Source organism: Saccostrea echinata, unplaced genomic scaffold (assembly GCF_033153115.1).
Source record: "Saccostrea echinata isolate AGI-Se365-2 ecotype Australia unplaced genomic scaffold, CSIRO_AGI_Sech_v1 ptg000041l, whole genome shotgun sequence".
Lineage (NCBI taxonomy): Eukaryota > Metazoa > Mollusca > Bivalvia > Ostreida > Ostreidae > Saccostrea > Saccostrea echinata.
The window spans coordinates 2,126,485-2,149,037 of NW_026889790.1; the positions used below are offsets into that span (position 1 = coordinate 2,126,485).

Sequence of the window (22,553 nt, forward strand, 5' to 3'; positions counted from 1 at the left end):
TTAATCAAAAACATGTAAATAAGTCAATGTAGAATTTGAACTTTGCAAACACTGCTATTTTATGTCTCATAATGATGCAGAATCGGTATGTCTTATGCTTGGAGAAGCAAAGCTGTTTGTCTAGTTTCACTCATACCTGGTAACTAAATGACAAATTTACCCTGCCAATGACCAATGCATTAAAATGTTATTTATGCATGATAAAAACACGAGCAATAATTAAAACAAATGAAATGTTCAACTTCTTTGCAAGAGCTCAAGAATAACATCAAACTCGGCTTACTTCTGGTGAAGAGTTGACAAGTATCCAGTCTACAATTCTATAATTTACTACATACAATGTACTAGGAACTGAGATAAAAGATTAAATAATAACTGACCATAAACAATAACACAGGATAGGAATTCTAATTATTTAGCTTTGATAAAAATGAGCAACGCAGAATATTCATATTTAAACTTAAAACCACTCTTAGGGGTTTCCTTTATAGTTTATCAAATTTACAAAGTTACACACCATCATAGAAGCCCTCGTGGATTCTTAATTGTATCAGAGATACCCCCTTTCTTCTATTAAAATGTTGTCCAAAATGGGAAAAGATCAAATTTTCTTTGTTGTAGATGAGAGAAGTTCTATTTTATTTTCTTGGAAAATATTCATTCAAACATTTAGTCATTTAACAACAATGCAAAATGCAACCTTTTAAACAAATTTTAAACTGTGAACATTTTTCCTTTCCAAAACTTGACCACCTTATCTACATGTATATTTGACTCTGATGTCAGTTCTACTAGGTTCTTGTCCACATAAAAGACTTGCTGTACAAGTTCATTTCCACATAGAAGACTTGCTGTACTGAAAAATACAATTGAGCAAAACATATGATCTAAGCAGATTTGTATAAAATGGATGATTTGTATATGACTTACATGTGACATCGCTAATTTCAGAGGCTTTAACATTATACACCTTCACCTTTAGCAGGACAGGGACACCATTTTACATTGTATATGTTGTATTCATCACAGCCAATTTGAATTGTAGAAATATTGAAAATATCTTAGGACTTCCATGTTTTCTGTAAACTGTGAAAAATTTCATTCCATGACTGAACTACATGTAGATTAATTGCTTGGTTTCCTTTTTATCAAGTTTCACCTTTGTTCATGTTCTTAATTTACTTAAAAAAACTTAAGGACAGAATTAAATCAAAATTTTTAACTGTCTGAGAATGATTTTTTAAATTATGCAAAAAAATATTCACTCTAGTTTGTGAAAAAAGCAAATGTCTGCAATTTACAGTTTACAACAATACAAAGTGACACAAAATGTGTCTTATACATAAAAACACAAAATCGTCACAACAATAAACTTAAAAATTCAATGATATAATTCTCACAAATGCAGTGTGATTTCATTGATGTTCTAATGGATCAAATTTTTATGGTTTTGACAAAAAAAAAATTTTGTTCAGACACATGTTAGTGGACAGTGATCACATCCTAAAAATTTGTAGTTCACTGATCACCTTAATTTCATGGTCTAGTCTCAACAATGAAAACAACTAAAATTGGTATTTGAGGAAAAACGATGAAACCACAGTATGTACCAAGTAAGGGCAGATCCATTTACAATAGCATATATGGTTTTAACATATATTCAAAATGCTAGCACATGTATTCCCATTTCATCTACATGTATTAATATGAAAAAAAAATCTCTGAAACCTTAGGTAAAATTGAACAATATATTCCCCCTCCCCCCAACAAAAAAAAAAACTATTGAAATCACAACACACAGATATTGTAAAATTGGCAACCATATTGCAACAATGGATGCATGAATAAATCAAAATAAAATTTTCTAAAAATTTAATAAATTCTTACCAAGGTAGATATACAAGCTACATGGTACTACAATGATATGTATCTCTAAAATCTCTGCCTATAAGTATAGCACTCCATATTAAACTGTAAAACTAAATATAAATCTCCCGCTTCTCTAAATCCTAACAGCCCTAAATCTGCTGAAGTGTACACAACTTTAAACACTGATTTAACACTGCTACTGATGACAAGATGTCGGCAGTTGTTTTGACAGTTTATTGTGACTTAATTCAGCTATGACAGTCTCGTGTTGGGCTGATATTGCATAGAGTAATTGTCCTGACTGTATGACTGAAACTGTGGCTGGGGTTCCCCTTTAGCTATAGCAGGTACTCCTTTACGGTAGACTAAGATGTTTAAAATTGGTTTTCGTTGAATGTATTCCACTGCCTTTCTGTGAGTAACTACAGTAAAATCATGTCCATTAACCTAGACCAAAAGATAAAGTTTAATAAATACACAAGTTTACTTCTGTTAACAAAATCTAGATGCTAGTAGTAAAATGTGTGTAAATATATAAATTTTAATTTTTTTTTTTTTTTTTTTTTTTTTTTTATTCTTTTAAAAACTTCTTCTTATGTTTTTTTTCTATGTAAATATTATGTAAAGATGTTACCTTAAGAATTGAGATGTATTTTTACCTGTAGAATTTTATCATGAATGTGTAGACCACACCTCTCTGCAGGACCACCTTCATGTATGTAAGTTACATAAACACCCTTCAAAATGTCAAAGAAAAACCAATAACACTGCACATATTAACATTATTTCTGAATATACACTATACAACACCCATGGGCCACCATGCTCACCTGGGTCAAACTGCTCTGTCTATGCCAATTGAACATATACAATAAGACCCAATCTTGGGATCGAAAACTAAGTCTAACAAAGGAAAAACTTAAATCTGCACTAAGGGCAGTGCATGCATATACTAATTCAGTCTCATAGATGGACAAAAATTCTTACATAAATTTTATCTCTATTTAAAACTCAAACCCTGTTGCAACCCCACTCTTAAATAAGAGATTTAAAGAAACTTGAATCTGCAATAAATATAGATGCTTGCACTCTAAATTCATTGATGCTTGCATACTAAATTCATTGATGCTTTCACATTAAATTGATTGATGTTTGCACACTTAATTGATTGAAATTAATAAAAGGATCATTCCTTTTCTGTAGAGGAAACTTTTAAGAATTTTTCAGCAAATTTTCATATAAAATTTTGAACCCATACTGTGGGCCCATTCTGACTTGAAGTAACTTTAAGATGCAGACACATTCCAAAAAAAATTTTGATCTGAAGAACTCACTTGAAAGGCTCATATTTGAATTAAGTTAAAAATACATAGGAAGAAATGTCATTCCAATATTATCAATAAACCAACCTGATTAAAATCAGATCCTCATTGAACCTTTTTAACAATATGTCGCTTTCGAAAGCGTAAGTGACATTTCATTAAAAAGGAGCAACATGGATCTGATTTTAATCAGATTGATTAATAAACAAGAGACCCAAAGGCCACATTGCTCACCTGAGTGCTTCAGCTAGAAAAAAGCAGAAATCTTGAAAAGTTTAAATATGTAAGTGATTCCAAACTACCTCCCCCCCCCCCCCCCCCCAGATTCCTATGTAAAATTTTGATAGCCTATTGTGATCCCACCCAACCCCCAGTGGTCATCATTTGTTCAAATTAGAATCTACACTACCTGAGGATGCTTCCACATAAATATGTAAGTGATCATTCCTTGCTGCTCTTAAAAAAAAAGAAAAGAAAGATTTTTCCTACATATTCCAATGTAAAACTCATACATTGTGCCCCAACCCCCAGGGGTCATAATTTGAAAAAAAATTTAATCTGCATACCCAACAAAGCTTCCATGTAAATGCTTTGCTGTTCTTAAGAAGAAGATTTTTTAAAGATCTTTCTATCTTCCTATGTAAAACTTTGATCACCAATGTGCCCCACCCTACCCCAAGTGGACATGATTTGAGAAAACTTGAATCTACACTACCTGATGATGCTTCTGTATGAATATAAATAATCATGGCTTTGCTGTTCTTGAAAAGATTTTTACAGATTTTTGCTATATATTCCTATATAAGACTTTGATCACCCACTGTGTGAGGGTCATGCTTTGAACTTAAATCTACATTTTGAATGAAGTTTTCATATAAGCTTCATCTTTTCTGGACCAAAGGTTCTTAGAAGATTTTAGAAAGATACCATTAAATTTTCACTACTTCTTAATCATTTCTCCTTAAAAGAGGGTGTGGCCCTTCATTTGAAAGGATATTTTGTGGTAAGTTTGGTTGTAATTGGCCCAGTAGTTCTTCATGTTGAGAAGAAGATGAAAATGTTAAAAGTTTACAGATGGATGGACAAACAGACGGACAACAGACAAATTGTGATCAGAAAAGCTCACTCGAGCTAAAAATTTAAGGAATAAATAGAATATTCATAAACTTATCAGAAATATCAACAGGCATTTTAGAATTATTATCTTCATAATCTTCAAAGACACAACATTCAAATACAATTTATATGGCACATTTCACTGTTTTTCAAAAGGGGGCTGGAAAAATTGATAATGAAAAGCAAATAAAAGGTATATATTATGTCAAAAAATATTAGTGAATAGGTAAGGCCCTTCTTGTTCTATGAAGGTGACATAATCAATACCTTGTCTGGATATCCCTGGGGACTCTTTTCATTGTCCTGATCAATACCCCCTCCAATGCGAAATCCACACTTGTATTTTTGTTTGCCATCTGGTCCAAAAACTGGGTTACCCATTCCATCAACTTCAGGCTCTTTCTCGAGAACAAGTGGGATCTAAAATATCCAGAGAAATCTCCATATTTTATTTAAATTAAAGTTATACTTCAAAAACTACTATAGTAAACATGTATCTTTTGTAGAACCTGCTCGAGTAATTTTCAGGTAATGGCACAATCACTTGGAAAAGCTTGTCAATGAATTAGCTACAGTAAAACTTTTTACTAAGAAAAGGATATAGCATATTCATGGCTGTAGCGAAGTTTTTTTAAACATATATTTCTTTTTAAAATTTTAAGGTTATAACAAAGTCTGATATAATGAATTTACAGATATACTGAACTGATTTTGTGTCAAGTAGAGGTTAGAAATAACAAAATGTGCATTTTTTTATAATGAATTTTTGAAGATCTCAGAATTTAAACATTGAACTGACTTTATTTTTTGTATTTATATATGAAATTCATCATGAAACTTAAGTTACCCAAGGTATGTTTTGTAAATGTTTCCCTTGCATTTTTGGTGTCATACTTGAAATAAAACATGTATATTGCAAATTTGCTACATATACTTTATGAATCCAAATTTTTTGCCACTAAAATGACTTGGGTTTTTTCCAGATTTGTTGGAATTGTCCAAGAGCTATCCAAGAAGTTCTGAATACTGAGTTCAAGGTATGGGGAGTTGTCAAAGTTTCAGAAAAGTTTAATAGCATTACAAATATTCTTATTTGTCTTTAAAATAGTTTTGAAAAAAGACGCTGTAAGATGTAGTAAAACACAGGCTAGAAGACTCAGAATTTACATAAAAATGGGGTTTCAATTACAGTAAAGGGAAATGGCAAGGGGTTATAGCCACTGGCAAGAATGTGTGAAGTCAGGACACCAGGTGGATTCAGTAGACCAGAAAATTCACTTTCCTTTGAGATAAGCAAAATAAAATTTGGACTTGGAACCTTGAATATACATGTACTTCGACATAAGCGGGGTATTCAAGATAACTGTGTTTGAGATATAGGGAGTTTTTTTAATCATATATACAGAGAATACAGCCAAGACCTACAATCGACTTTGACATAAGCGGGGTTTTCGAGATATCCCATGTTCGAGATACTGATATTTATGTGTATATATTGCGCTGGATCTGACATATAAAAGACACACTTGTGAAAATAGTAACTTTATATAAAATTCTTAATCAAGTTATTGTGAAAATTTTATTATAAAAGTTTTCTGACTAATAGAAAGCACAGCGAGCGGTGTAAAGTGCCACTCATCACTGCGAGCTCTAACGACAACACCTGGGCGAAGAGAAAATTCGGATTACTGCACATTCATTCAATAGAATTTTTTCCGCAGTAATTCTGGACCCACAATGCATCGCTTGTTGTTCTCATTGCTAACCTCGTTCGCACAGTAACATCAACTAAAAATTCACCAAAAAAAATAAACTCACCTTATTTTAATGGATTTTGCATACAGATAGTAGACTAAACGTTTTTGTTAAAATCTTTACACTTTTCAATCTTCATATATGTAAATGCAGCTAACACAGGACTTCATGTGACGTCACAGTCTAGACGTTCCAAATGTCTCTTGCGGTCAACATATTATAACCTATATAGCTTAATCAAGAGATTGTGCTAGACCTGATTATCAAATTATTCCAGTCAAGACATTAATATTAAAAGCATATTCTCCTAATTATAAAACAATTATTTCAAAAGACCTCAACATATTTTGTGCAATGTTTGGAGAACAGAAAAAAATGGACGTTTATCATGGTTGATCTGAGCTTTCAATTTCGTTCACTTCAGAATACTGACAATGAGACTATGAGACTATTCTTCTTATAAAGAGAAAAACTCAAAGCTTCCCAAACAATCTGACTCACACTATAACACTCTAATGGGTCGCCAGCCGTGTGACCTGTCATGCTGAACAAACTTCAAAAGATTTCCTCTTCAAAAGAAAAATCTATGAAAACAGAAAAAGGCACTTTTCTGTCAAGATCTGAGAGTTGATGCGGATTTTAATTACTTCCGGAAACACAGCTTTGAGAGAAATTGGACTATGACTCATTCGAGGAAAGACAACTCTTTGTCCAAACGGTTCGTACAAATGACATCCACTTGCAAACAATTTTTATCATATAAGAGCATATAATTCTTGCATATTCCAAGCAGCTACTTACGAAAGAAATTCCTTAATCCTTTTTTAATAAGAAAAAATTTACCCGACACATTTCAAGTTTGAGTTGATGAGAGCCTGGCGCCATCTTCAAAACGAAGATCGTCAAGAGCATGGATGGAACAATTGCTGATGTGTTTCATAAAGAGGTAAAAGTGGACCTTGATGTATTATTTGCTTAATCATTGTTAAAAGAGAAAAGGATTGTCTGGCTTAATTCATTTAAACTCATGAACTGTCAGTGATGAGCACAAGGTTAGCTTTTTTAAAAAAAGCTGAGAGTTAGCCACTGGAATACAGAAAGTTTCTTTCTTGTTTTGTGATGGTATATGATTTGTTTTATCCATCATTTTGTGTTCATTAAAAGACATTGTCGTCTAAGTTAAAATTCGAACAGTCGGTTTCTTATTTGTAACATAATGCTGTACATAATAAATAATAAAGCATAGAATAAATTTTAGATAGACTACATCGTGATCTTTATGACCTCCAGTTAATTTCTCTTGGGCGCGGACATCAGATACAGGCCCGTAGGAAGCAATTTCAGTTTGGGGGTTGGGGCACAGTCATACATTTTCAGTTGGAGAGGCACTATTAACTACCAAAAATTCCTTGACAAGCAAAAAAATTAATAAATAAAAAAAAAAAGGTCATCAGACATTTTTATTGAGGGGGCACAAGCATATACATGTAGTAGCTATGTTTTCTATAGTAGTCTATATATCGGAAAAATTATTGAGGGGCACTATTAACTACCAAAAATTCCTTGACAAGCAAAAAAATTAATAAATAAATAAAAAAAAAGGTCATCAGACATTTTTATTGAGGGGGCACAAGCATATACATGTAGTAGCTATGTTTTCTATAGTAGTCTATATATCGGAAAAATTATTGAGGGGCACTATTAACTACCAAAAATTCCTTGACAAGCAAAAAAATTAATAAATAAATAAAAAAAAAAAGGTCATCAGACATTTTTATTGAGGGGGCACAAGCATATACATGTAGTAGCTATGTTTTCTATAGTAGTCTATATATCGGAAAAATTATTGGGGGGCACCCCCCCCCCCCCCGGTTCCTACGGCCATGAGATAAAGTTCGTCTCAGAAATGAACAAAGCCACTATGATCCCAATCATTTAACATTGAAGAATGTATACATTTTCAATTTTACTGTTAAATTCTATAAATGATATAGATTATGATGCTTAAAAGCAGAGACATATATCTATTATATGTCTCTGTTAAAAGGAAGGTAGACCTTGGGTTAGATTGTGTTAATTAGTTATCATTAGATAAAAGTTTTTAATCGTGCATGTTCGAGGCAATGCATGATAGGGGAAGGGGGAGGGGTGCATACTGTATGTATATTTAATTCAATTTATAAATTTAAGCATTCATTTTGGTGTTATTAGGAAAGAAAAGAATTGCTTCCAAAATAAAGTAATAAACTGGAAATTCAAAATATTTTATACATACAGTACGTATACCCTAAAATGATACTGGATTCCATCTCGCTCTCTCTCTAATTGGGGGGGGGGGGGGCTGCCTATAAATCTGCGCAGTTTCTCTCAACTCTCAAGTTCTACTGTGGTCAGTTTCTCACCTGTGGGCGCGGTTCACGTGCACAAGCGGCACTTACGTGTCTATCATCATGTAAATTAGAAGACTTTACACATCTTAAGTGATCTTCTGATGTTTTCATAACTTTCATCATTAAAGTGAAAAGAGATTCTTTTTTTCACTGTTTGAACGGGACCTTATTGTGTGAATTCCGACCCGTACATGTCTTATGCAAGGTATTGATCGAGGGAGTCTTGCATCAGGCATTCAGAGGAATACACACAAATCCGTGAACTTGCAACGGCGATTGAGGGTATATATATCAAGTGTTAAATGTGCTCTGCATATAAACTTCTCATCTTCTATAAGAAGCACAGAAATATTTTCATAGTATCACATTTCCCACTTAGAACAATCTCTTCTTTAATTTTTCGTCGAGAACGACGAAGAACAATGCAGTCTATAAATAGATCGAGGTCGCGTCTTTGTTTAGAGGGTGTTTGTGAAGAATCACGCCCTTTGGTTGGAGCAAATAGCACGAGTTTCTTTAGAACAAGTCGTGTACATCTTTTTTCCCAGAATTCCAAATTACGCAAGCACACTTGCAGTTTCATCCCACCGTAACTAGTCAGCCCGGGGGCTGACTAATAATACTTTAACAATGTTCAGCTAACAGGCACTTTTGGGTCTATTCTCTTTAGAGAAGTGGACAGGCTTTCGCCTACATCCACTTCTCTTCGCAAGCCTTCATGTTTTGATTCTGGAAAACGTGTAAATCTCGAACCGGTGACGGTCTACACTTCAACTGACATTTCGTCTAAAATACGTCTGAATGTACGTAATAGACGTGCTATATTATCAATTTTAACATAAATACACACAATTGTCACAAGAAAACTGACCTTTAAGTATTGTTAATCCATTTTCACAAGTTCTCAAGATATGAAGGTTTGCGAAGAGAAGTGGATGTAGGCGAAAGCCTGTCCACTTCTCTAAAGAGAATATTTTGGGTCATGGATCTACGAAGATTATTATGAAAATCTTTTGGAGCTATATTCACATTCAGTCAGTGTTTTAATTTTGCCCAGGAGTTCCTGTCTGATTTAAATAAACACAAATACATATTCATATGGTTGTCATGATAGGTTGATTAATCATTTTACACCTAATAGTCCAATACACACTTTGCAAAAGTTGTGTCCCTTTGCCAGTCTGGTCGAACCCCCAAATGGGGGTAAACGGAAATAGGAAAACCATACCCCCAAATGCGGGTACGAGCATGTGCAGATGCTTAAAAATGTGCGTATTTCACGCAAAAAGTAGGGGGTTTATAAACATAGTTGCCAACTCACCCGATTTCACCAGGTTACACCCGATTTTTCGACCCTTAACCCGATTATTTTTTATGACACGGCGGGTCATGCTTTTCACCTGATTTTTGTCGAACAACCCAAATATCTCCTGATTTCCGGATTTGGTTCGTAAATTAGGTTGCACTTTTAACTTCCAGTTACAACCCAAGCTTGGATATATGTAAACAATGCCGATGGCTATGTTCAGTAGGCCGTGTGTACCAGTAAATTATCAATGCAGGTGTAAACAATTACAAGAGAGTTGTTTTGACAAATAAAAGTTTGAAGTCAATTTAAATTTGCTTCAGATAGAACGAGATGGTTATCAGGGCCAGCAGGAACAAATTGAACCAAGAAATAGAGGAATGATATTTATGTACATATCAAGGAATCTTGGAAAACAACTTTCATTAGTTAAAGTATTCGAAGATAGTGTAGGCATAACTGTACATTTAATAGCACTTGTTAATTAAGTTAATTTGAGAGGGGAAAAATAACTTCAAAACCAAAATTGGAATACTTTCAAATTTAGCACAAATTTCCATGTGCTTCAAATCAGCAATGCAGATTTTGGAAAGACTTTTCCTTTTAAATGCACACTTAATTCAGGTCAATACTGAATAATGAAAGCTTCAATGCTCTTTTAACATGTAAATTTAATCAATATATATTAAATTTTTCTCATTGTAAGTTAAAGTTTCTTTTTAATAAAATAATTCCCAATACAAAATGCTTATATATACATATATATTTAATTTAATCATGGTAAATGTGTCGTGAATGTTGTTACGCGTTATGACCAGACTTTTTACTTTCCAAATCTGGTCATGACCAGATTTTTACATGTTGGAGGTTGGCAAGTATGTTTATAAAAATTGTAGGTGCAAAGTAATAACTGGTCATTTGGCAAATGTAAAACCGCTCAGAAATGATAGGTTAAAGGTGCTTTAATAGTTTCTATTTTACAAAAATGCAACTTTATTGCACAAATCGGGATTTATTCAATGGGAAAGTTAGCGATCTTTTGCTCCATGACATCCAGGTATTTAAGATAAAATATTCAATAAACAGACAAAAGCAACCAATATTAAACTGAAATTATAAAAGAAATGTATAATTCTAACTTATATCTTTTATTTTCATAATAAAATGCACGAAAATATGGTGTTAATATCGATTTGTTTATGATCATGTGTTTCAGTTTGGTTTTCTCTGACTAGCAATCAATGGTATTTATTATGGATAATCATGCCCAGAAAATGTAACAAAAATACATATAAAAATAAAATTCAAATGCAATTTATCGTATTAATTGTCTTTTATATCTTATAAGAGTTAAATAAAATGTTTGACAATTTTTTTTAAAAATAAATAAAATTGTTTGGGAGAAAACATGATCATTTTATTTTATTTTATTTAAATCTAGATTCTAAATTGATATTTTCCTCATTCTTAGAATATTTTCCCTTGTGTTTTAAATTCCGTAATTTAAAAGAATCTTAATTGAGACTTCCTACAAATTATGGAAAACTTAACCTGTTAATTTTTTTCGATTGACATTTTACCAAGTTCAAAGCAGAAATAACAATATTATTGATCTTTTTCCTAGTAAGATAGATGATACATGCAAGTTTATTTACATTGGATATGGCAAGAGTTACTGTTACAAGACGGGACAGAAAACCCCTGTCTGAGGGTATACCCCCGTTTGAGGGTTCGACCAGACTGTTCGCGGTGCCGACCAAAAAGGTCGAAAGGGAAAGAATATTGAAATTTCTTGTCTTTATGTTACCAAACATTTGGACATGCTCTGATAGATCAACTGTGTTTAATTTTTTCTTTCGATGTATGGGTATCTCCTTCCTGGGGCAATCAAAATACAAGATCCACAGATTTTTTTCCAGTCAAGTGACAGTTACAAAGCAGAAAACTACAAAGGGTACCATGAGGATTCTACTGGTTTTTCCACAAAGGTGGCGGCCAAGAGACATAACTTTTGAAAAGTGTAATTTCAACTATACTAAAACAGAGTAACCTACTTCAAAAACTATAAGTACTCCTCCCACAGGTTATTATCAATATAACGTTCTTTAATCTTTAGGTGCATAAGTTAGTTACATTCGATTTTGCAAATAAATTTTATAATTTCAAATAATTGCAAATTACAGAGGTCAAAATCATGTCTTTCATCACAGTATTTGTGCAATGAATAGACTTGTTACATTTAATATGTACTACAGTAGGGTATTTGATTCTTTCCTCCTTTTTGCTCACCAGAACAAAATAAGACTATTGCAATAGAGCTACAGTCTTATCATAACCACATTCTGTTATGTAACTTTGTCTGACAATTTTCCTTTGTATCAGTGTGTTAACTTAACTACCAGTAATTTGAAGAGTCTTGTGTCAAACTGCTGGCATTAACTGAAATCATTAATATTCATGTAGATGCAATTTGGAATTTGCTTACACAGGTGTATAGATGGAGGACGGGGGCTGCAATAATCTGGTCAGTCATCACAGTGCCTGTTGTATTTGGTGTGTACGTGATGCTGGCTTATGTGGATGTCCTCCACCCCTCACAGTGGATCTCAGGTATCAGATAAAGGCATTATCACCACATGCAGGGATTTTTACTTTAATTGTGAAAGCATTATGAAATGCATCAAACTAGATTTTTAAAGAAATGTTGAAACAATTTTGCATTTGATTATTGTATTGTACTGAAATATTACTTACTTTGATTTTTCTCCAATTTTTAGTTGATTTATATGGTCTCTTTGTTAGGAAGCCTCTCCACACTGTTCTCTGTGTTTTTTGTCCTCATCTGTTTCGTACTCCTAGCACTAACAGGTCTTTGGTGTTGTCTCTGTCTTCCTACATTCACAGGTAAGTTTGTTCATGCTGAGGTACAATATTTGTAGATTTCACATTTTCTATATCATAAGCCAAAGAGCTGTAACTTAGACATAATCTTCAACAGCACTATAAAACTACATATTCAATTTCTCAAGCATATGACTTTCATCTTTCTAAAACATTCTTAAATACATGATTGAACAGTCTGTGTCATGTGCTTTTCCAATATGACATGCCTGTATAATTGATCTCTGATGCTTTTCAGTTGAGCCTGAGGTCTCTGGCACCCCTCTACTGCTGGCCATCAGCATGTGTTCCCCTCAGAAGCTGGGCTTTGGATTGGTTTGTTTCCTTGTTAGTGGGCTGAGCTCTCTGTTATGTACGGGGATCCTGATGGGACGATACCAGGACCTGACTGTCTGTACCAATAGGTATTATACTCAGCTAGTTACTAAATTTTATGTTTAAATATTGGAATTGAGGACATATATGTAAACAATGAAAAATTGACCTCTAAGATTTAATTTTTTGTTGTCCATATTTTGGAATCTCGATACTGGAAAGGTGTATACCAATAGTTATAATTATTCAGAGCTAAAAATGCGGATTATGCTCTTTTACTTATTACATGTATCATTATCAAAGTTCATTAATTTTTGTGGTTTTATACAAGCTAAAGGGGAGAGTTAAAAGACAGGGAAAAAAGAGTTATTAAGAAATAGACCAGCCCTGTGTTAATATTTTCAGAGATTTTTGTGTACTGAATGAGCATCACCTGTTCCTGGTTCTTTATGGTTGTTACACGGGAGTCATTTTCTACCTGTTCCATTTCCTTAAGCAGAACAACTATTTACAGTTTAATACTATACAGGCAAGTCAATATTAAGTACCCCCTGATTAATTCTATACAGGTAGGTCATTATTAAGTGTCTCCTGATTAATTCTTTACAGGTAAGTCATTATTAAATACCTCCTGATTAATTCTATACAGGTAAGTCATTATTAAGTGTCTCCTGAATAATTCTATACAGATAAGTCATTATTAAGTACCTCCTGATTAATTCTATACAGGTAAGTCATTATTAAGTCCCTCCTGATTAATTCTATACAGGTAAGTCAATATTAAGTACCTCCTGATTAATTCTATACAGGTAAGTCATTATTAAGTGCCTCCTGATTAATTCTATACAGGTAAGTCAATATTAAGTGCCTCCTGATTAATTCTATACAGGTAAGTCAATATTAAGTGCCTCCTGATTAATTGAAATACTATACAGGTGGTTATTGAACTCTTTATTCATAAAATTGAAATTTGGAGGAGACAGGTCATAAAATTGAAAGGATCTTTTAGAAAAGGATTTCACTTTCCTGATATGGACATGTATTAAGCCAATTGTGCAGATAATTACAGTTGACTGTACATCTAGAACTAGTATTATAAGAAAAGATATTTATTTGATAACAATCAAAGTATTCCAAGTCTTTGTTTGATAGCAATTCGTGTATTTTCTTGAGTCTTTATTTGAAACAATCCGAGTATTTCCAAGTCTTTGATAGCAATCCAAGTATTTCCAAGTGCTTGTTTGATCGCAGTCCAAGTATTCCATGTCTTCGTTTGATAGCTATCCAAGTATTTCAAGTCTGTGTTTGATAGCAATCCAAGTATTTCAAGTCTATGTTTGATAGCGATCCAAGTATTTCCAAATCTTTGTTTGATAGCAATCCAAGTATTTCCAAGTCCGGAGCCAGATTCTTCCTCTCCTACAGACTTCATTTCACTGTGTCCTGCAGCAGACCATTTATTTCTATCCACTCTACTGGCTCTTTGGTAAGCATCTTACTTTATCTCTTTTTATTATTATAATCCATTTTTAGCATTTAGTTTTATTTTGTTTAAATGTACATGTATATCTGTCTTTAATTTTGCACACCCCCATTACCTTCCTAGCATTGCATAACATATTGTTGAAACTTGTTTGAGTTGTGATATTTTGAAGTTTCAGTGCTATATTTTACTTTCTTTTGATCTTGCAAATTAAAGAAAAGAACTATGAAATTAATCTTAAAGAATCAGATATCTTCCTGATTCTAAATTATTTTTTAAGAAAAGTAGTTTAAATTACAGATAAATTATAAACTTTTGTAATTGAGAAACATAGTTTGTAAAAATAAAGTTTTTTTTTTCCAGGACATATTCCCACAGGTTGGATAGTTCATAGTCTGGGATTAAGAAGGTTAGATGTGATACTTTATAAAATCTCATTTTTAGATGATTTATTTCAGAAAGACAACCATCTAGATTAGAATCACACAGTCTTAGAATTAGTTTGGATGATGTGATAATAAGGTCATATTTAGACAGCTTGTCTATTCTGTAGGAGTGCATTACCATTGGACTCTATATATGGCTTACTAGACATGGGTCTTCTGTGGCAGACAGTATTGTGTGGACTGTTAGTACATGTGTCCTGGAGTCTAGGATCACTTTTAATTAAAGTTTATATCACTGAGGTAAATGTATAACCCCATTACTGATAAAAAGATACAGAAAAACAAGACTGTAGTGAACATCATAATAAATGTATAATTCACTACTTTGCACATTACTGGAACTTGGTAACAAATTATTTCAATATAACCAGTTACTGTATTTGCTTTTGATGTATATACTGTTACCTTGTTTTATATTGTACCATTTATGTATTTGTTTTTTTTTAACACTTTAGTTAAATGTTACTCAGCCTGTTGGTCACTTTTTAGCGATACTGTTTCCCTATTGAGAGTATGTTGAATGAGAAGAAGAACCAGTGTTTGATAGATGCTCTACAGTGTGACCAAAATATTATTGTCAAGGTAAAATAGGTCAAAATTGTGTTCTAAGTGTCAGTCAAGTAAATTAACGTTATAATGTGATTCTTTCTTTCACAATATGCCACATACATGTATACCCACCACCACCACCTTCAGAAAAGGCTTTTTAGTAGTTGTTACTTACTCCACACTTTGAAATATGCAGTCCTGTTTATTAGGGACTTAAACTAAGATGAAAAATTTAAGGTGATTAAAATCTTGCGAAATGAATTATTCTATTCAAAATTGGTTATTAATATCTTTCTGAATTCATTTTAAAAAAGATTAAAACCTTTTTAAGATTAATGTGAAAAAGAGGGTTATTTGCAAAATTACATTTTAATCCTAGTCATAAGTTATTTTGTAAAACTGGCCTTTAAAGTGACATTTTAATGAGACTTGCTCCTTTCTGATTCGTGCATTCTTTCTTGTAGTATCTGGGATACTTGGACCTCTGTCTGTTGTCCAAACACTCACCTGAGAGACGACAGATCACCTTCAGTCTCAGCCAACCAGGTAAGACAATCCATCACTGATATATGCTATCTATCTTTACTGTACTGTGTTGTCAAGAACAATACTATAGTGTCTAGGACCACACACATGAATGGATATGTTTAAATATGTTGTTCATGTTTGTGTGTGTGTGTGTGTGTGTTTATTTGTCCAGTTCTTTTATTTCTGAAAACTGCTAAGGTTTCCTTTATTCCACCAAATTCTAGCAGTTCAACATTCAGCTTTTACTATCCTTCAGTTAATGAAGGTCTAGTGAGTCTTAAAAGAATTGTATCTTTTTCAGGAGGACATCCCCACAACTGGACAAAGCTCTCCACTTCCTGTCTGTCAGTTATTACAGCCCTTAGTGAGAAAATCCAAGACGCGAATTGGCAGGTGTTCTCTCAAGCCTCTATCAGGTCTGAGGACATCAGAAAACCCCCAGGGAACCAACATGGTACATGTATCTTGCTTTATACAAAACATTATGTATTAAAGCAGGGGTCTAGAATTACGCTTTCCCGTTGCCCGGGGCAAGTGAAATTCATCTCGGGAAAGATAGTTTTCATGATAAACTTACCCGAACGGGAAAGTAATAAATTTCAGGCTGAGCCAGCAAAACTTTTTGAGTTTATTAAAAGAAATCAATAACAATAAACATCCAATTACATTGTATTAGAATCTGCACAAGTCTGCTACATTTCGTTTATTTAAACTTATCATAGGAAGTCCAATTACTTGTATAATATCGGAACCAATCCAGAAAGATCTCAAAATTACAGAATGGCTTTTAAAACAGAAATGATGTTTTGAAAACAATGTTTTGTCAAAATGTGATTAAATCAATAGATATTTTAACAAAATAATAAACAAGTACATAATAATTGCTTTTAGATGGTGTATACATTAAAACCACACAGTAAAAAAAATAACAAAATAGAGTTGTTTATATTTTTCTAGATTTTTGTTTTCGAGTTCTGTTTTAGGTTAATTAATGATATGTTTTCAAATAAATAAACCAGTAAATTAAATGATTTTCTGATATGTTTTCAAAAAAAAAAAATCAGTAAAACTAGATGATTTTCTCCATCTTTTTGGGGGCAAGTGAATTTTGAATCTGGGCAAGTGGATTCCCAGTCATTACTTGCCCGTGGGCAAGTGAATTTTAAAAAAAATTCTAGACCCCTGATTAAAGTTAGGTTTGAATAGGTTTATACTAAATCACAGGTAAACTAGGTGTTTACATACTGAATACTGTAAACCAACTATTTTTTGCGTCATATTTTATTTCGATTTGTCAGCTTGAAATCAATCCGCAACGATAAATTTTCATGACTGAGGAATTATTCTATACAAATACAAAGGAAAATAAATGGTTCGCGGTGATTAATATTCGTGAGTTAAAGTAGGTCACGAAACTCGTGGATATTTCTCGCACTCGAATAAAAGTTAGTTTACAGTAGTTTTGTGATCATCAGAAACAAACTTCCTAGAATTATTTTTTTTAGGTCACCTGAGTCACTCAGGTGACCTATTGCTATCCGTTCTCGTCCGTCGGCGTGCGGTGTGCGTCGTGTGTTAACATTTGAACATTTTTAGCTTCTTCTCTGAAACCGCTTAACCAATTTCAACCAAATTTAATATATAGCATTTATGGGTGAAGGGGAACAAAAATTATGAATTTCATGGTCCCTGCCCCCCTGGGGCCTGAGGGGTGGGGCTAAAACCCCCAAAAATAATGCAATCTTTAAAAATCTTCTTCTTTACACCTGGACATCAAGCAGTCAAACTGTTGGCATCATTGTAATAAGCATTGAGTCTTCTACCAAAATTATGAAATTCATGGCCCCAGGGTCAGGGGTTCTGGTGCTAGGGTGGGGCTATATAGATCATATAGTGAAAGTGCATTATTTCTTTGAAAATCTTCTTCTCTGCTCCTGGGTATTAAATAAACTAACAAAGTACATAGTTATGATGAGCAAGAGTGCCTCTTCCAAAATTGTGAAATTCATGGCCCCAGGGTCAGGGGTTCTGGTGTTAGGGTGGGGCTCTATTGATTATATAGTGAAAATGCATTAATTCTTTGAAAATCTTCTTCTCTGCTCCTGGGTATTAAATAAAGTAACTAAGTACATAGTTATGATGAGCAAGAGTGCCTCTTCCAAAATTGTGAAATTCATGGCTCCAGGGTCAGGGGTTCTGGTGTAAGGGCGGGGCTCTATTGATTATATAGTGAAAATGCATTAATTCTTTGAAAATCTTCTTCTCTGCTCCTGGGTATTAAATAAGTAATTAAGTACATAGTTATGATGAGCAAGAGAGCCTTTTCCATAATTGTGAATTTCATGGCCCCTGGGTCAGGGGTTATGGTGTTAGGGCTAGGCTCTATTGATTATATAGTAGAATTGCATTAATTCTTTGAAAATCTTTTTCTCTACTCCTGGGTATTAAATAAACTAACTAAGAACATAGTTATGGTGAGCATAACTGCCTTTTCAGAAATTGTGAATTTCATGGCCCTTGGGGCAGGGGTTATGGTGTTAGGGCTAGGCTCTATTGATCATATAGGGAAAAGGCATGAATTCTTTCAAAATCGTCTACTCTGCTCCTGGGTATTTTTCAAACAAAGGAAGTGCATGGTTATGATGAGGAAGAATGCCTCCTCCAAAATTGTGAAATTCATGGCCCTGGGCAAGGGGTTCTGGGGGGGGGGGGGGGGAGCTCTATTGATTATAAAGTGAAAATGCATAATTTTTTTCAAAATATTTTTTCTACTACTGGTTATAAAGTAAAGAAACAAGTGTATAGTTATGATGAGAAAGGGTGCTTCTTCCAGAACTGTGAGTTCGTGGCCAATGGGTCAGATGCTCTGGTGTAAGAATGGGGCTTTATTTATTTAATAATATGGTGAAAATGCATTTCTTTGAAAATCTTCTATGCTTCTGGGGATGTTCAAGGCAAACAGATTAAAAGTTTTAATATACAAGGGTATTTTTACCAGAATTTAGAACACCTGGACCATTTAGTCAAGTGTTCTGGTCCTGGCCAAGGCTCTATTAACTTGTATTCTGCTGAGCAAAGTTATTCCCCTTTGTCATTCACCTTTGATAATTAATCAATGTAAAAAATGTATTTGAAAGCTTAATAGAATAAGAGAATTATGCAAGATAATTTTTTGTATAATAAAAAAAGTACTTCCGTGGTTTTAATGACTTGGAAATAATAGAAAAATAAAAATGAGACAAAAATAACTTATCTTTTTAAATGTTCTTCAAAGGCCAAGAGAGGCCATTGTGAGAAGTAATGATATGGGGTTAAGTAATAGACATTTTGTTAATAGTCTGCATGGAAATAGTGATAAATGGGGGGGGGGGGGGGGCAGATAGATACTAGACCAATTATTTTGTTGATGCTAATCATACTGTTTTTATTTTTATATTGAGAAGTAATGATATGGGGTTAAATAATAGACATTTTGTTAATAGTCTGCATGGGAATAGTGATAAATGGGGGGGGGGGCAGATAGATACTAGACCAATTATTTTGTTGATGCTAATCATACTATTTTTATTTTTATATTGAGAAGTAATGATATGGGGTTAAATAATAGACATTTTGTTAATAGTCTGCATGTGAATAGTGATAAATGGGGGGGGGGGGGGGGGCAGATAGATACTAGGCCAATTATTTTGATGATGCTAATCATACTGTTTTTGTTGCTTTTGGGCAACAAAGCTTCATTTTTCAGTTTATGGATCCTCTAAATTGTTGTATTGTACTCAGGTGACCGTTAAGGCCCTTGGGCCTCTTGTTTATTATAGAATATGGCAGTCCAAACTCTTATGTTCTTAAATTTTACATGCTAGTGAAATTTTCACAGCTTTTTTTTTCTAAAGATATATATACACTTAAATTTATAATTGAAATATTAGCTAGCAGCTAGGAAGTGATTTTCTGTAATTTGAGTTATTCCCCTTTTCCCTCCAGGATCAACATTGACTTATAGAGGTGACAATGTTACTAAGGAAACAGCACCACCACAGCCAATCAGAGAGGTGAGATTTCCTGTATAATCCTCAGGTCACCTGTAAATGTGTGGATTTACAATTTACCTTTTATTGTTCATAATTAAACATACCTTTACATGTAAATGTGTCTAAGTATAATTTCATTGTAGGCCTCTTCTTTCTGGAGGACAAAGCCAATAATTAGTTACTTCCTGACTGAATTCCCTGACGCCAAAAGTAGGAAGTTATTTGCCTCAGCTCAGCTTGACATTTGGGCTGTAGAAGGTGGGTGGGTTTAAAAATACACATACAAATAAAATCATTGGTTTATGATTTAATGAGAAACTCCAGAATGAAAGTAATTGAGGTGTATTGCTATCAGTGATCCAGTTTGTTTGTTGTCTACTGATCTAGTGGATACTGACAGCCATTAAAACAATGTCAAATATCTGCATGCATATGTGTCTAAAGCTCTGAAACTTAACCAAAATTATCTGTCCATGGTAGACAGATTTCCTTATGTTTTAAATAAATTAATATTTAAAGATTATAATTATTATTATGTGTACATGTATTTACATAAAACTTGCCCCCACATAATACATCATATTAGTCGCATACATGTAGCAGCAGATTATTTGAGTGACATAATTACCACTGCTCTGAACACAATGTGTCTTCTCTATATTTGAGTGACATAACTACCACTGCTTTGAATACAATGTGTCTTCTCTATATTTGAGTGACATAACTACCACTGCTTTGAATACAATGTGTCTTCTCTATATTTGAGTGACATAACTACCACTGCTTTGAATACAATGTGTCTTCTCTATATTTGAGTGAGATAACTACCACTGCTGTGAATACAATGTGTCTTCTCTATATTTGAGTGACATAACTAGCACTGCTTTGAATACAATGTGTCTTCTCTATATTTGAGTGACATAACTACCACTGCTGTGAATACAATGTGTCTTCTCTATATTTGTAGCATTATGTCATCTTGTGGCAACCTCCTATACAGAAGATAAATATGGGGTGGTTCAAAAGTCACTACCACAAATTCTTACTGCAGTAATTAATCTTCAAGAGGTAAACATTGACCTTGTTGTAATATCACAAGAGTTTAAGATGTCTGTTATTCAGAGTCAGCAGTTTGCAATAAAACAACACATTTGCTGTTTCTAGGCTTTTATTGTCTTGTAAATAACATTATTATTTTGGTTTGTCGTAATTAACATTGTATGATTTTGGTTTGTTATTGTAGAATGTGGAGAAGCATATGAAGCTAGCCTCCTCCGGACGACGAATTAGTGGGCGGGGCGCCCTAGACCTACCCCTAAAGTATGTTCTACACAGCTCACTGAAGTCTTGTATTTACAGAATCATCAATGTTTTTGGTGTTCATTTACTGTAAGTAAGAACTGGAGTTCACTGTGTTCAATACATACAATTAAAGCTTTGATACCACTATAGGAAAATTCTATTTGGTGAAAAAAAATAAAAGGTGCATTTTCTTTGTTTTAACTACTTTGGTTTCCAGAATGTTATATGTCAAATGAGATAACAGCAATAGTGTATTAGTGTTTTATTACTAGTGGCTTTATTAGAGAAAAACTAATGTATTGACTATTGAATATACTTTTGCTTTTTCAGAAATTTAGATTTACCCAGTGATACATCATACAAACTCAAGCTGTTTATGGATTTCAAAGAGTGACTTTGTGATCAGAACTTGTCTGCTAGATGTATTCAGAGATGGATGTACCTGGATTTCTAGAATGGTGCTGAGAGGAAGTGTGTTAACATTGGTGACTCGTCACAGACACCATTAAGTCTGCCGGACTTTAAACACACCCAGATAATTATTGTTTCCTTGTCAACTTGTAACAATGATAGGACAAAATATGTACATGTGAATTGCTTGAAAGATCTGGGGGAAAATCTTGACATAAAAATTATTCTAAACTGTGTTCATTGTCAAAAAAGAATCTAATTGGTCTGCATAAATTTCATACATGTAAACTCAATTACATAAATCTTTAAGTGGAATCCATAGGTGGCATAAATTTTTGGTAACTATTTCAGAGTATCAAAAATAAATTGTAAATCTGTTATCTGGGTTGAAATTACTTGCACTAAGCACTGGATAACCAAGGATGATTCCATTAGAAAAGCTTTTCCACAAAAGAGGTTTTTTTTTTTTTTGCCCTTCTATAAGAAAAAAAAGGTACATTTGTATTCCAATTTTTTTCTTTGAAAAAAGAATACAGAAAGGTTGTCTTTTTAGTAAATAATTACAACTACTGAATATATTTCCATGATTTCTTATGAAACCCATTTCCATTATTGAATACATTAACTCTAACTAGTTAGAATGCTTTTTTCAAAGCCATCTGTGTGAGAGATTTCTTAAGCAGTGGGCTCTTCCATTAGTGAAACGTACGCAGATCAGTAATACAAAATTTTACTTACTTAAGCATACTTCTTACCATTATTTATACAGCTATACAAAATGTTTTTCTTTTTTGTTAATGCAGGGTTTAACGGTCGTAACCAAGTCATA

General features: G+C 33.3%; 2 protein-coding genes across 2 annotated transcripts; one reads left to right on the plus strand and one right to left on the minus strand.

The window, feature by feature from the left end:
- Positions 1-399: 399 nt before the first annotated feature.
- LOC133200918 (tax1-binding protein 3 homolog) lies at positions 400-6,734 on the minus strand. The gene is made up of 4 exons (XM_061336733.1): positions 6,564-6,734; positions 4,575-4,727; positions 2,529-2,606; positions 400-2,316 (listed from the first exon to the last, which is right to left on the minus strand). Exons 1-4 carry the CDS (start codon positions 6,603-6,605, stop codon positions 2,122-2,124), a joined length of 468 nt encoding a protein of 155 aa, XP_061192717.1. The 5' UTR covers positions 6,606-6,734; the 3' UTR covers positions 400-2,121.
- An 8-nt stretch (positions 6,735-6,742) lies between these two features.
- Positions 6,743-22,104, plus strand: LOC133200836 (nucleoporin NDC1-like). Its single transcript, XM_061336652.1, has 17 exons — positions 6,743-6,784; positions 6,937-7,008; positions 12,248-12,368; positions 12,561-12,662; positions 12,898-13,063; positions 13,380-13,503; positions 14,352-14,460; positions 14,821-14,866; positions 15,011-15,143; positions 15,393-15,485; positions 15,917-15,998; positions 16,282-16,434; positions 19,965-20,032; positions 20,155-20,269; positions 20,979-21,079; positions 21,255-21,400; positions 21,644-22,104. Exons 1-17 carry the CDS (start codon positions 6,743-6,745, stop codon positions 21,705-21,707), a joined length of 1,737 nt encoding a protein of 578 aa, XP_061192636.1. The 3' UTR covers positions 21,708-22,104.
- The last annotated feature ends 449 nt before the right edge of the window (positions 22,105-22,553 follow it).

Coding starts and splice junctions, on each gene's coding strand:
- LOC133200836 (XM_061336652.1), top strand. CDS start 6,743: ATGACTCATTCGAGGAAAGACAACTCTTTGTCCAAACGGTTC. Junction 15,999..16,281: donor CTTCAGTCTCAGCCAACCAG/GTAAGACAATCC, acceptor TATCTTTTTCAG/GAGGACATCCCCACAACTGG. Junction 21,401..21,643: donor GTTTTTGGTGTTCATTTACT/GTAAGTAAGAAC, acceptor TTGCTTTTTCAG/AAATTTAGATTTACCCAGTG.
- LOC133200918 (XM_061336733.1), bottom strand. CDS start 6,605: ATGACAGGTCACACGGCTGGCGACCCATTAGAGTGTTATAGT. Junction 2,607..4,574: donor CCCAGGGATATCCAGACAAG/GTATTGATTATG, acceptor GACATTTTGAAG/GGTGTTTATGTAACTTACAT. Junction 2,317..2,528: donor TTCATGATAAAATTCTACAG/GTAAAAATACAT, acceptor CTTTTGGTCTAG/GTTAATGGACATGATTTTAC.